The sequence below is a fragment of the Myxine glutinosa genome, chromosome 5, assembly GCF_964187855.1.
Source record: "Myxine glutinosa chromosome 5, kmMyxGlut1.1, whole genome shotgun sequence".
NCBI classification, from domain to species: Eukaryota; Metazoa; Chordata; class Myxini; order Myxiniformes; family Myxinidae; genus Myxine; species Myxine glutinosa.
The window spans coordinates 167,549,671-167,562,051 of NC_136265.1; the positions used below are offsets into that span (position 1 = coordinate 167,549,671).

General features: G+C 47.0%; 2 protein-coding genes across 3 annotated transcripts in view; one reads left to right on the forward strand and one right to left on the reverse strand.

The window, feature by feature from the left end:
* LOC137426764 (uncharacterized) overlaps positions 1-12,228 on the reverse strand; it is a 70,283-nt gene extending 58,055 nt beyond the window's left edge. Inside the window, exon 1 of one of the 2 annotated variants that reach the window (XM_078779055.1) lies at positions 11,970-12,051. In XM_078779055.1, coding sequence (XP_078635181.1) covers positions 11,970-12,008 — 39 coding nt within the window. In that variant the 5' untranslated portion in view covers positions 12,009-12,051. Of the gene's footprint in view, positions 1-11,969 lie in introns of both variants that reach the window. The other variant, XM_068115621.2, reaches the window with a different exon arrangement.
* The window catches only part of LOC144892419 (uncharacterized), a 748,105-nt gene that overhangs the window by 225,251 nt on the left and 510,473 nt on the right, over positions 1-12,381 (forward strand). The window lies entirely within an intron of this gene.

Below are 12,381 nucleotides of genomic sequence, written 5' to 3' on the forward strand. Positions count from 1 at the left end.
TAGTAGTGATAGCGTATCGTAGTTTTACCATTCGCCCCACATTTTGGGGGCACATGAGCTTTAGTTTATGGGGTTATGGCGGTGAAAACCTGGCCAGGAAGGGTTAGGTTATTGATAGGATTTAGAAAGATGACCATAGGTAACGTTAGATTTAAGTAGCGACATTGATACCTGTAGAGGGGACGCAAAATAGATCAGATGGATGATAACGAGGGAGTGCTTAGTATAAGGGAAGACGGGGAGCACGAGTTTCAGAAGGGAGTAGTTAGATTAGATGATGCAGTGTGTTTGTGGTGTGGTTTATTGAATGAGGCATTGCGTATGGAAGTTCTTGCTGGTGAGCATATTGAAATGAGGAATTGAGAGGCAATGCTCATGAATGATGTGTGTGTGAGCGTGGGAGAATCTGAGTGCCTGAGGCAATGGTTTGGAGAAGAGAAAGGGTATTGAGCAGAGTATTGTGAAAAGGTGTGATTGTGCATTGAGTGATTGACTTGCATGGTGCATGGTGGCAAGTGAGAATGGTTGGATGGAATAAATGGTCTGGTGTAAATGGTCTGGAATGAATGGAGTATGGAATGGATGGTGTGCAGTGGGAGTGTGGAATACGTGGAGTGGAGTGTATGGTGCGAAAGAGTGAATGGGGATAGGATGGACCCCCCTTCACGAGTACCCGAGGAGGGTAGTTTAAAAGTAGGTAGAGGGAGTAGGTAAATTTGGTGGATATTGACATCTGTGGTGCGAGAGTAGCAGAGTACTGCTTTGATTGGTGCATGAGTAAAGTGGAATGGGTGGGCGTGTGGCTGAATTCATAGTTATGGTCATTGCCTACCATAATGTCCCACCTAGTGTCCGGAGTAACCAATTCCCTTGGGGTTTCAACTGCATGCGGTTGGAATCCCTCAAGGGAGTTATGCTCGGAACGATGCCAGTTGGAGGTTATGGTCCTTGACCACGACATTACGTCACCAACTCCCTCGGAGCTTCAGCTGCATGCGGCTCCAGTTCCTTGGAGGTTGTGGTAGTTGCGTGACCATTTGTAGTTGAGCACTCCACCACTGGTAGTCTGTCGGCCAGGTGAGGCCGCAGGTAGGCTCTTGGAGCCAGGTAGAGTTGTGTTAGTGTTCAATGGGGCCCGAGGATCCTATGGAGAGGACCCGGGTAGCCTGACGCCAGAGAGGGCGGTAGTGGGGTGAGAGAGCCAGAGAGCCTTCCCCAGGTTAGGATGAGAAGCAGGTAAGCTCGGGTGGCGACATACAGTGGCGGAGGTGCGCAGGTAAGTTAGACCTGTTAGGGGAGCCACACGACCCAGCCCCGAAATTGTGCGAGGGCACAGGGTGAAGAATCGGGGGAGTGAGACCCCAAATTGGTGAGCGCCACAATATGTTCAATGGGTGTTCGGTTCTTAGAACCACATAGAGTAAAGATGGTCAATGGTTTGGCAGGGAAAGACCCCGGGTAGAGTAAAAGTGTGTTAAAGTCATTTAGAAGGTAGTTAGAATTGAAAATCTCTTCGCACCATCCGCATCCACTCACCAAGGTGACAGGACTCCACACAACCATTTTTTGCAAATGTTTGGAATGAGGAGACGCATCACGACGTGGGGGTGACATTGTGCTTGTGATTCCATCTCTTCCTCCTTAGGAGGGATTGAGGAGGAATTGGGATTGATGACAAATTTGGCTTAGGAGGGATTGATGAGAAATTGGGATTGATGATGAATTTGGCATTAGGAGAGATATGGGGAAGACAGGACGTTAGCGACGGATTTGTAAATTGTGTAAATACGGGGTAGGGGCAAGGGTAGCTTAGGCGACAGGGGGGGAACGTACGCTAGGGGACGAGCTTTCTCCGCTCGCTCTCCAGCGCACCTCACTCTGCATTGCCTTGTGTTGATGTGTACTCTTGCGCCCTTGCACTCCGCCAACCCTGCTTTGTCTTCCTTCCCCACTCATGGACCGTGGTCTTTGTGTGCCGAGGGGGAGTGCGCAGGTGACCGCAGTTGTGTGCCCGCACCTCCACTGCCTCCGGCCTGCACTGATACACCACCTTATGGACCACACGTTCTGTGGCCTAGCACCACCATATGGACCCCACGTTTTGGGGCCTGGCACCTCTGCTGGGGACCAGCCACTGTGGCCAGTGGTATTTGCTTGCGGACCACTGTGTTGAGGTGGCACCTAAGCCATGCAGGTGGACCACCTTAGTTGGCCCCTGCTGGCCGTAATTAAAAAAAAAAAGTGGACGCGGTTTGTGCCCTTGCATTTGCTAAAATAACCAACCTCCACGGTTAGCCCTTCCTCCACGACAGGGCCGTCCCCTGTCTGCTAGATGTTAATTCATTTCATCAGTTTCCAAGAACGGATCCACTCCATGGATTATTCCGCGGCTGTCTCATCGACTGAGGAATTTGATACGAAACCCGATCCTCGCCATGATCTTTCCTGGGAAAACCACATTTCAAATCTGGCCTCCAAAGGCAGTTGCCGACTGGGCATCCTCCGTCGTGCGAAGTTCTTCCTTGGTACACCTGAGCTCCTCACCACATACAAGGCTTTCATCTGCAGCTCAATGGAATACTGCTCTCCCCTCTGGGCTGGTGCTCCTGCCTCACACCTAGCTCGTCTTCACGCTGTTGAAACCAAAGCGTTCAGAATCATTGGAATCTCCCACGATGAAGCTATCTCTGAGGGCCTTTCACTTACTCACCGCAGGCAGGTTGGTGGTCTTTCCGTCTTCTACCGACTCCTCTCCGGCCTTGCTCCCCCAGCTCTCTCTGTGCTCTGTCCCCCAAATATTCCTACATGTCGCACAAGATCTGCCTACACAAGACCATATGGTCGCACAAGACCATATGGTTAAACTGCCAAAATAAAGACTTTCTGCTCACCTTCACTCCTTCATTCCTCTTTTCTCCCGCCTCTGGAACAAACTCCCTCACTCTCTTCAATCCCACTCCACCCTCCAGGTCTTTAAAACAGCTGTTCACCACCGTCTCTTATCTTCCCCCATCCAAAACCTTGACCTTTTCTACCCCCGCTAATTTCACCCCAATTCCACTTTTTTGAAATACCAACTTCTGTCCTGGAAGTCCTTGTGTTTTATACTTCTCCCACCCCCCCCCCCCCCTTCCCACACCTCTTCCCCCCAAGCCCTTTCCCTTCCACACATCTCCCTGCTCTCAAATGTTGCATTTGTGTGCTTCCCCTTCTCTCCCCATCTTGTTTTCCGCTCCCTCTTTTTATATATTTTGTTTGTCTGGTTGATTTTTTTGTGAAGTAAATGTTAGCTCTTTCACGAGCCTAGATTCAGTTTACCAAAAAAAAAAAAAAAAAAAAAAGCTAGAAGGTAACCAGAACCAACGGCCCAGCAGCCAGCCCGGAAGAGAGAAGACATCGGACACCAGTTATTATTGTTTGAAATGTGTTTGACTGTACATTTCCTTGCTGGTGCATATTTTTTGTGTCATGGTGCTTATTGGTGCTTTTCATGCATTTTGATAATTGGTGCTTGTGGTATGGTGTATCAGTGCAGTGCACGGCATGACTCTTCTTCATTTCAAAAGTTCTGCTTTTGTTTCCCAAAAAGACAGGTCCTGGGTGTAGTTTTGTAAATAATCAAAATAGTGTTCTTTGTAAATAATGCTCCCCACCGTAAATGTTTAGTTTGAAAATTAATTCCGCAATTCGGTTATTCTGTGGGCGTGAGTCAGTTAGGTAGAATGCAATGCAGCAGGCGGGACATATCTAGTTTTAAAAATGTCGCACTCAGGGTGAGGTTAAAAATAGAGGGTTACTACACCTGAGTGTCACACTAAGTTAAAGTTTTGTCGGCACGGGACGTGCCTGGAGGAGAGGAGGGTGCAGTGTTGCGGTTTTGAGAACCCCTCACTTGTAAATAATAATTCTTGTAAATAATTCCCTGTAAATATCCCCATCTCCCAAAGGTCGCACCCTAGTTCGGCCATATTGCAACACGTAGGACACCATAGGAACCTTCTTCAGTTATTTCATTAGTATGTTTCAGGTAAGGCTCTGTTTCCAATAGTTTGACTCTGCGTTGCATTAATCAAATAACATAGGCCCTTTTTCAAATCATATTCATTTTGCGGCGTAATCTGCCTCCAAATTGCATTGCGCGTCTCTGCCAGCCGCAGTGCTCGCTCCAAACGCCATTGACCACGCGGCCGAGTTGGAGAAGAAGGGGGAGGAGCGCCAGGAACGGAGGCGTGGCCCCATCAACGTGTCACGAAGGGAGGTACCGGTGAACCCTCGCGACCAGTCAGGGCCGAGGCGTGTTCACCGGTAGGCGGAGCAAAGCGCGCGCGGGGGTTGATTTGCAAGGCGCGTGATATAAGCGCCGCCGCGGACTACTTCAGGGAGATGAGCCAGGGAGAGAGGAGTCGAACACCAAGAGAGAGAGAGAGAGAGAGAGAGAGAGAGGAGACACGAAGTCGAGTGGGAGAGTCGGTCCATTACCACGACCATACGAACCGCACTGTCTGCCGGGTTTCGCCGTGAACCAAAGCGTGAACCTGGAGCGGGACCTCAACGCCTGAATCATCTGCCCGGACCTTCCTCCCCTGCCATCTGCCTGGACCTTCTCCTCCTTCCTGCTATTCCCCTTTCGTGTGTCCGTTTGTGTTGTCCTGGGCATGATAATTAAGAGTGTATAAGGTTGCCCTGTGTCTGCTTCTTCTTCTCCCTGTACATGCCCTTCTTTCGTTTTCTCTTTCTTGGGTTATTGTTAATAAATCATATTTGTTCTTCCTTACCTTTTGGTTTCCTCTCATCCGATCGCTTTCATGATTTCCTCAATTGAGTACCGGTGGCACGATTTGGCCAATCGCTCAGAATCGGGTTAGTCTATTGCTAACGGCCCGAGTTGCAGCTCGCTTCGCTCGGCGTATCCATTGACGCTGCGGCCCGGGTGGGAGTTATCTCCTCGCTTACGGTCGGGTTAGTAAGCAGGTATTTGGGACTCCATTGACCAATCACCCTGGCTAATACCGACCGGAAGTGACGTCATAGCTTCCAGGATCGGAGGCGGCCAGCTTAAACGACAAGGGGACTAACCCCCCCCCCCCCTTGGTAAGGGGAGCGCCGACCCCGAATCCGCAACTATATATATATATATATATATAACATACATATATAAATACATGCAAACAACAGGCCTTGTTCATGTTGCACAATCAAAGTGTCCTCCTACAAAAGTTACACTTGACATGGTAATTTGCAATTCTCACATGCTTTTTTATTACCTTGTTACCTCCCTATTAACGCTTCAAATGACAAATGTAATGATCATCGATAGGGTAATCTATTCGAGTACGACAGTAAAACGGTGTACCAAGTGTACATACCTCTCATTGTTAAAAATGCCCTCAAAATCTAACTTTACAGGACTGTCTTTCCCAATCACGAAACGTTTCTGCATTCACTGTTGTAAAATTCTCTTAAATCCCTCCATTTGCACGATCCTCAATTGTGAAGAAAAATAAACAAGAATAATTAGAACAAGAAATATGTCATGCATAGCATGACACTTGCGAAATCCCTAAAATAGGATATTGGCCTAAGATGACCGCAAAAATACTTGGTGGTTGAATTCAGTGACCAGATATGCAAGTCCTCTTCAAATTTCAGGTCAATCAGATAAAAATTGAGGATGTTAGAAATTTTTGCCTTTGTTGACCTTTTGGCCAACAGAACACCAACAGGCATTTTAAGGCAATTTTCCCTGCTAGAGCGAGGGTTAGCCTTGCGGGCCCCATGACAATCTTCTCCATTTTGCCCCATTTTCTACATCTCCCCTTGTTAACCCCCTTGCCCGCATTTCTTCTTCCACCAACTTTAGCCAAGTCTTTCTCGTTCTTCCCCATCATCTACTTCCTTCTTCATTCATTTCCATCACTCTTTTCAACCAGTCACTTTCATCCTTCCTCAACACATGACCAAACCATCTCAACCTGTTCCTCTTCACAGCATCAATCACAGGCTCTATTCCCATCATCTTTCACAATTTATCATTTGTCTTCCTCTCTCTCAACGATACTCCACGCATCAACCAAACCATTCGCATTTCCACCCTTTCCAGCCTTCCTTGCTGCTCCACATTCATTACCCATGTCTCACTCCCATAAATCATAACACATCTCACACATGCAGCATACACCTTTCCCTTCAGCTTCAAACACACTCCCCTCTGCATCAGCACGCCACTCAGTTCCCGAAACTTCTTCCATGCACATCTCACTCGAGCAACCGTTGCAGAGTCTGATCCACCTTCTCCATTCAGCATGTTTCCGAGGTAGCAAAATGTTTTCACACCTTCCAGCTTCACGCCGTCTCCAAGATCCACTCAACATTTCCTCCATCTGCAGCTCCCTCTGTGCACACCTTACATTTGAATGTAGCTGCCACACTGGTTAATGACCCTCTCAGACCACTACATTTTTGATGAACCCACTCAGCGCACATTGTACATTGAATGGAGTTCACTCCAACACCCTTCCTGCACACAGCACACGGCCACTTCCCAATTCTTTCCACCTCACCACATGCCATCATCTTCGTCTTTCCGATATTCACCTTCAGACCTTTTGCCTCCATACAGTCCTTCCACTTGTTCATCTTCTCCTTCAGTCCATTCATACTCTCCCCAATCAATACCAGATCATCTGCATAAATCAACTCCCACGGTAAACCCTCCTTTACATTCCGAGCCAACACCTCCATCACAGCTACAAATAGTAGTGGACTTAGTACCGACCCCTGCTGCACTCCCACCTTCACCTCAAACTCACCACTGTTCCTGTCCTTCCTCCTTACAGCTATGCGCGCTCTCTCGTACATTGCCATCACTACTCTGATCAACCATTCCTCCACTCCTAACTTCCTCAATGCCCATGTCACTACTTCACGTGGAACCCTATCGAATGCTTTCTCCAGATCAACAAACCCAAGAAACAACTTCTTCCTCTTCTCCATGTACTTCTCCTGCAACTGCCTTACAATAAAAAGCGCGTCTGTCGTTCCTCTTCCTGGCATAAATCCAAACTGCATTTCGTCCATCTTCACTTTCTTCCTTATCCTCCTCTCCAACACCCTTTCCAATACCTTCATTCCATGCTCCAATAACTTTATCGCTCGATACGAGCCACAGTCCAGAGGGTCACCTTTCCCCTTGTATAGATGTATAGAGTACTCAGTTCCCAATCCACTGAAATGCGGCCTTCTTTCACCACCAGATTACAGATCTCTGTCATTCTCTTCATACCCCAACTTCCCGCTGCTGTCAACATATCTCCCACAACTCCTGTCGGCCCTCCCGCTTTTCTGCTCTTCATTGCTTTTATCGCTTCCTCAACTTCCTTCTCAGTTATCTTCTCTGCCGGTCCTAAAACTGGGATACTCTCGATGTTGCCTTCCCATTCATTCTCTGCATTCAACAGGATTTCCATATATCTCTTCCATCTTCCTTTAATTCCATCTGGGTCCACAACGATTTGTCCCACTTCATCCTTCAAACAACTCACCCCCATCACATCACACCTCTCTTTCGCTATCTGCTTTGCAATCCTGAATACCGCTCTCTGACCCTCTTTGAATCCAATCAAAAACATTTTCCTTTATGCCTCCTGCGCCTTTGCTACCTCTTTCTTTGCAGCCTTCTTGGCTGCCTTATAACTTTCATGCTTTGACTCTTCTGCTCCCGTACCCTTCACCTTCTGCCACACCTTGAACTTCTTCTTCTTCTCATCAATCCTCTTTCCAACTTCATCATCCCACCACCATGTTTCCGAGTGCCTCGGTGGTCCTTTCGTGTCCTCTTCTCAAACCACTGTGTAGCGTAAGGTGTAGACCACTGTGTAGCCACATACCTATTTTGACCTCAAAAATACTTGGTGGTTGAATTCAGTGACCAGATATGCAAATCCTCTTAAAACTTCAAGTCAATCGGATGTAAATTAAGGATTTTAGAAATTTGACAAAGTTGGTGAACTTTGTTGATCTATTCACCTTTTCACCTCAAAAACAATAGGCTTCTTGCTCATGACCAACTCTACGATTTGGTGAAGTTTCATGAAGATCAGTTGAAAATTGTGACCTGTAGGCGACTGACATAGACAGACTGAATGATGCACAAGACCAACCAATATACTTGAAAAATCTTCGATTTTCACAAGTAATAATCACAGTAACTAGAGAGTTCATAGAACACCTTACGCTACACGTTTTTGTTCTCCTCTTCCCTTTATAATGGGTGAGGTCAAATGGCACTAAGTTCCCCGCCAGGCTCATCTGCACTCCGATCTACTCCTTCAGTTCATCCATTCTCATTCTATCCACCCTCTTCACTGCAACAATCCTCCAGACCCAGTTGTTCTCACAAACATGCAGCCTCTGTTGTTATCTCTGTCTCCAGACCGTAAAGGTAGGCCAGCGTTATGCACAGGATTAGAACCCTTCCTTTCAATCTCCTTGAAATATTTGTCTGCCATTACACCCTCCACCCTTTTGCACCCACCTGACTTGTCCTCCTCACCTCTGCCTCTGACCTACCATCTCCGTTCACTCTTCCACCCAGGTACTCAAACCTATTTCCTTGTCTGATCTCCTTCCCATCCTACCCGATATTCATTTATTTTCTCTGCTGCCCGACCCACATCACCTCTCTCTCCTCGATGCACATTTTCAGCCCACCTTTCCCAAATGCCTCCTTCCACTTCCCCAGTACTTAAGCATATCCTACCCACTCTCCACTCCCGGACCGGGGAGGTGAGGGGAGGTGAAGCGAAGGCAGCGTGAGGGGAGGGGGAAGCGAAGGCAGCGTGAGGGGAGGTGAAGCGAAGGCAGCGTGAGCGGAGGTGAATTGAAGGCAGCGTGAGGGGAGGTGAAGCGAAGGCAGCATGAGGGGAGGTGAAGCGAAGGCAGCGTGAGGGGAGGTGAAGCGAAGGAAGCGTGAGGGGAGTTGAAGCGAAGGCAGCACAAGGGGAGGGTGAAGCAAAAACAGTGCGAGCTGGGAAGGGAAGGTACAATGAGGGGAGGGGAAGGGAAGACAGTGCGAGTGATAAAGGGAAGGCAGCATTAGTGGGGAAGTGAATGCAGCGAGAGCGGGGATGTGAAGGCAGCATGAGCCGGGAGGGAAGGCAGTGTGAGCTGGGGAGGGAAGGCAGCGCGAGCCGAGGGAAGGCAGCGTGATCCAGAGAGAGAAGGCAGAATGAGCCGGGGAGGGAAGGAAGCGTGAGCCGGGGAGGAAAGGCAGCGTGAGCCGAGAAGGAAAGGCAGCGTGAGCCGAGAAGGAAAGGCAGAGCGAGCTGGGAAGGGAAGGCAGTGTGAGCTGGGAAGGGAAGGCAGCATGAGCCAGGAAGGTAAGGCAGCGCGAGCCGGGAAGGTAATGCAGCGCGAGCCGGGAAGGTAAGGCAACGCCATACATTATGAGGGTTTGCCGAACTTAACAGGCACAAAATAACTCCCACACCACCCCTCCCTCTGGAGTCCTCACTAAGTCAGCATGGGGGAAGGGAGGGGGAGAGGGGAGGAGGTTGGGGGCAATGGGAGGAACCCTCCGGATCTCAGTGACTCTCCACTCGTAGATTGTTTTATTGTACTAAAAAGGAATTTTTTTTGTAGTCTATTTTACATTTATTTACATTACTGTATTACAATGTCCACTTTGGGGTAAAAAAAAAAAAAAATGATCCAAGCTGCTTTTTTCAAATTTGGAGCCACAGATGCGCAGTACATATTCCACTTTAAATTGATTACTCATGTCACAGTAGCTAAAAGCTCTCAGCCTGGCTTACAGCAATGTTTTATGGAAAAAAATTCGTGTTTTAAGAAGTTTTGTTCGAAAAAAAACCCCCAAAATTACGAATTTTTTTGTATTTACGCCTTTCATCTTTAAAGGCCAATATCTCAAGTAATGAAACAGAAAACCAAATACTTGATACTGCATTGCGAGTCATCAGAAGGAACCAAAAAAAGGTAAAGAGAAAAGATTTGAGTCATCAGGAGGAACCTGGATAGGATTCAGGTTTCAACCACAACTCCACTACCCTCAAACCCATCCAAGCGCAGCCAAGTGAACGTTACAGAAAAAATAAATTCTGCAAGGATTCTCTTCTCCAAAGACAGATAGAAAAATAAAAGAGAAATAAAGAAGAAGCAAGAATTAGAATGAAAAAAATTAAATATGAAAAAGTGGAAAGAAATGTGAAAGAAACAAAAATCCCTAAACTCCTAGCCCGAGGCTCGACTCCTAGCCCGAGGCTCGACTCCTAGCCCGAGGCTCGACTCCTAGCCCGAGGCTCGACTCCTAGCCCGAGGCTCGACTCCTAGCCCGACGCCGAGGCTCGACTACTAGCCCGAGGCTCGACTACTAGCCCTATGACAGAATAGATCAAAATTTTACACGTAAAGGAAGATGCGGCTGTTTTGAGTTGTTCTGCATCCAAAAAAATTTTTTCCCTGTTAGACATGCACTTTAAAAAAGAATTGAAGGAAATGCCTCCGAAGAAAAATTTAGTTGCATGCTGATTGGGATATTAAACAAACCAAACGAGCAAACAAAAACACACAAGCAAGCAAACACACACACAAAAACAAATACGCGCAAACACGCGCACACACACCACACACCACACACCACACACCACACACACAAAAACAAATACGCGCAAACACACACACACACACAAACAAACAAACACACAAGCAAACAAACACACAAGCAAACAAACACACAAGCAAACAAACACACACGCAAGCACACACACAAGCAAGCGCACACACAAACACGCAAGCAAACACACACACACACAAGCAAGGAAACACACACACAAAAACAAATACGCGCAAACGCAAACACACACACACACAAAAACAAATACGCGCAAACGCAAACACACACACACACAAGCAAACAAACACACAAGCAAACAAACACACAAGCAAACACACACACAAAAACAAATACGCGCAAACACGCACACACACACAACACACACACACACACACACACACACACACACACACACACACACACACACACACACACACAAAAAAAAACAAATACGCGCAAACACACACACACACACACACACACACACACACACACACACACACACACAAGCAAACAAACAAACACACAAGCAAACAAACACACAAGCAAACAAACACACAAGCAAACAAACACACAAGCAAACAAACACACACGCAAGCACACACACAAGCAAGCGCACACACAAACACGCAAGCAAACACACACACACACGAGCAAGCAAGGAAACACACACAAAAACAAATACGCGCAAACACACACACACACACACACACACACACACACACACACACACACACACACACACACACACACACACACAAGCAAACAAACACACAAGCAAACAAACACACAAGCAAACAAACACACAAGCAAACAAACACACGCAAACAAACACAAGCAAGCGCACACACAAACACACAAGCAAACACACACACACAAGCAAGCAAGCAAGCAAGCGCACACGCACACACACACACACGCAAACTTCGCATTGCCTGGCTCGGTTGTAGCTGAACGTGCCAGAAGCCGAGGTGCTAGTTTACGGCCCAAACGCCTCGAGATTGTCAAGTTTCGAGCAGATAATAAAAAACCAATAGCGCGTCTCTTGACGAGGAGATATTGTGTAATCTTCTAACGAGGAACATACGAGGGGAGAGCCGAGTTAACAAATCCAGCTGTGAGAGCACCACGATCTGACGATAAATACAGTAATACTTGAGAGTTGAGGGCCTGAGGGGCGATAATAATGTACACATGCCGTTCTGCTCACATCGAATGCATTTATAATGACAGGATAGAAGCTTCCTTATTAAACACTAATTCCTAAAAACGTCCTGGATTTTCAAAAGCCAACATTTATACAGCCTTTCCGACCGAACAATAAAGCTTTGCCACTCACCGTGTGCCTCGTAAACTCTTGCTTATGGCGCCAACTCATTTCGTCTTGTTGTCAACTCTCAATGTGGATTACTACTACTAGCTCTGATGATTGTTTGCGAGCCTTAAACGTAAACTTTTACCTCACATATAATACTATACAAGTTACTATTTGATGAGGGGGAAAAAGAAGGAAAAATAAAATAAATGAAAGAGTTAAACCAGCTCAGGAAATGGGAACGAAATTATACACCGCCCATTAGTTTACACCGGTGTTAATTATTTTCCTTGTTCTCCAATTTTTTTAATATGGCCTTTTATTTACATAACTAGTTAAAGTATCCGGCGTTGCCGGGTAACATGAATCGCTTCCTAGCGGGAATATGATATACGCAATCTGTGTCCATCATCGAGATTCTCGAGGGAATTTAAAA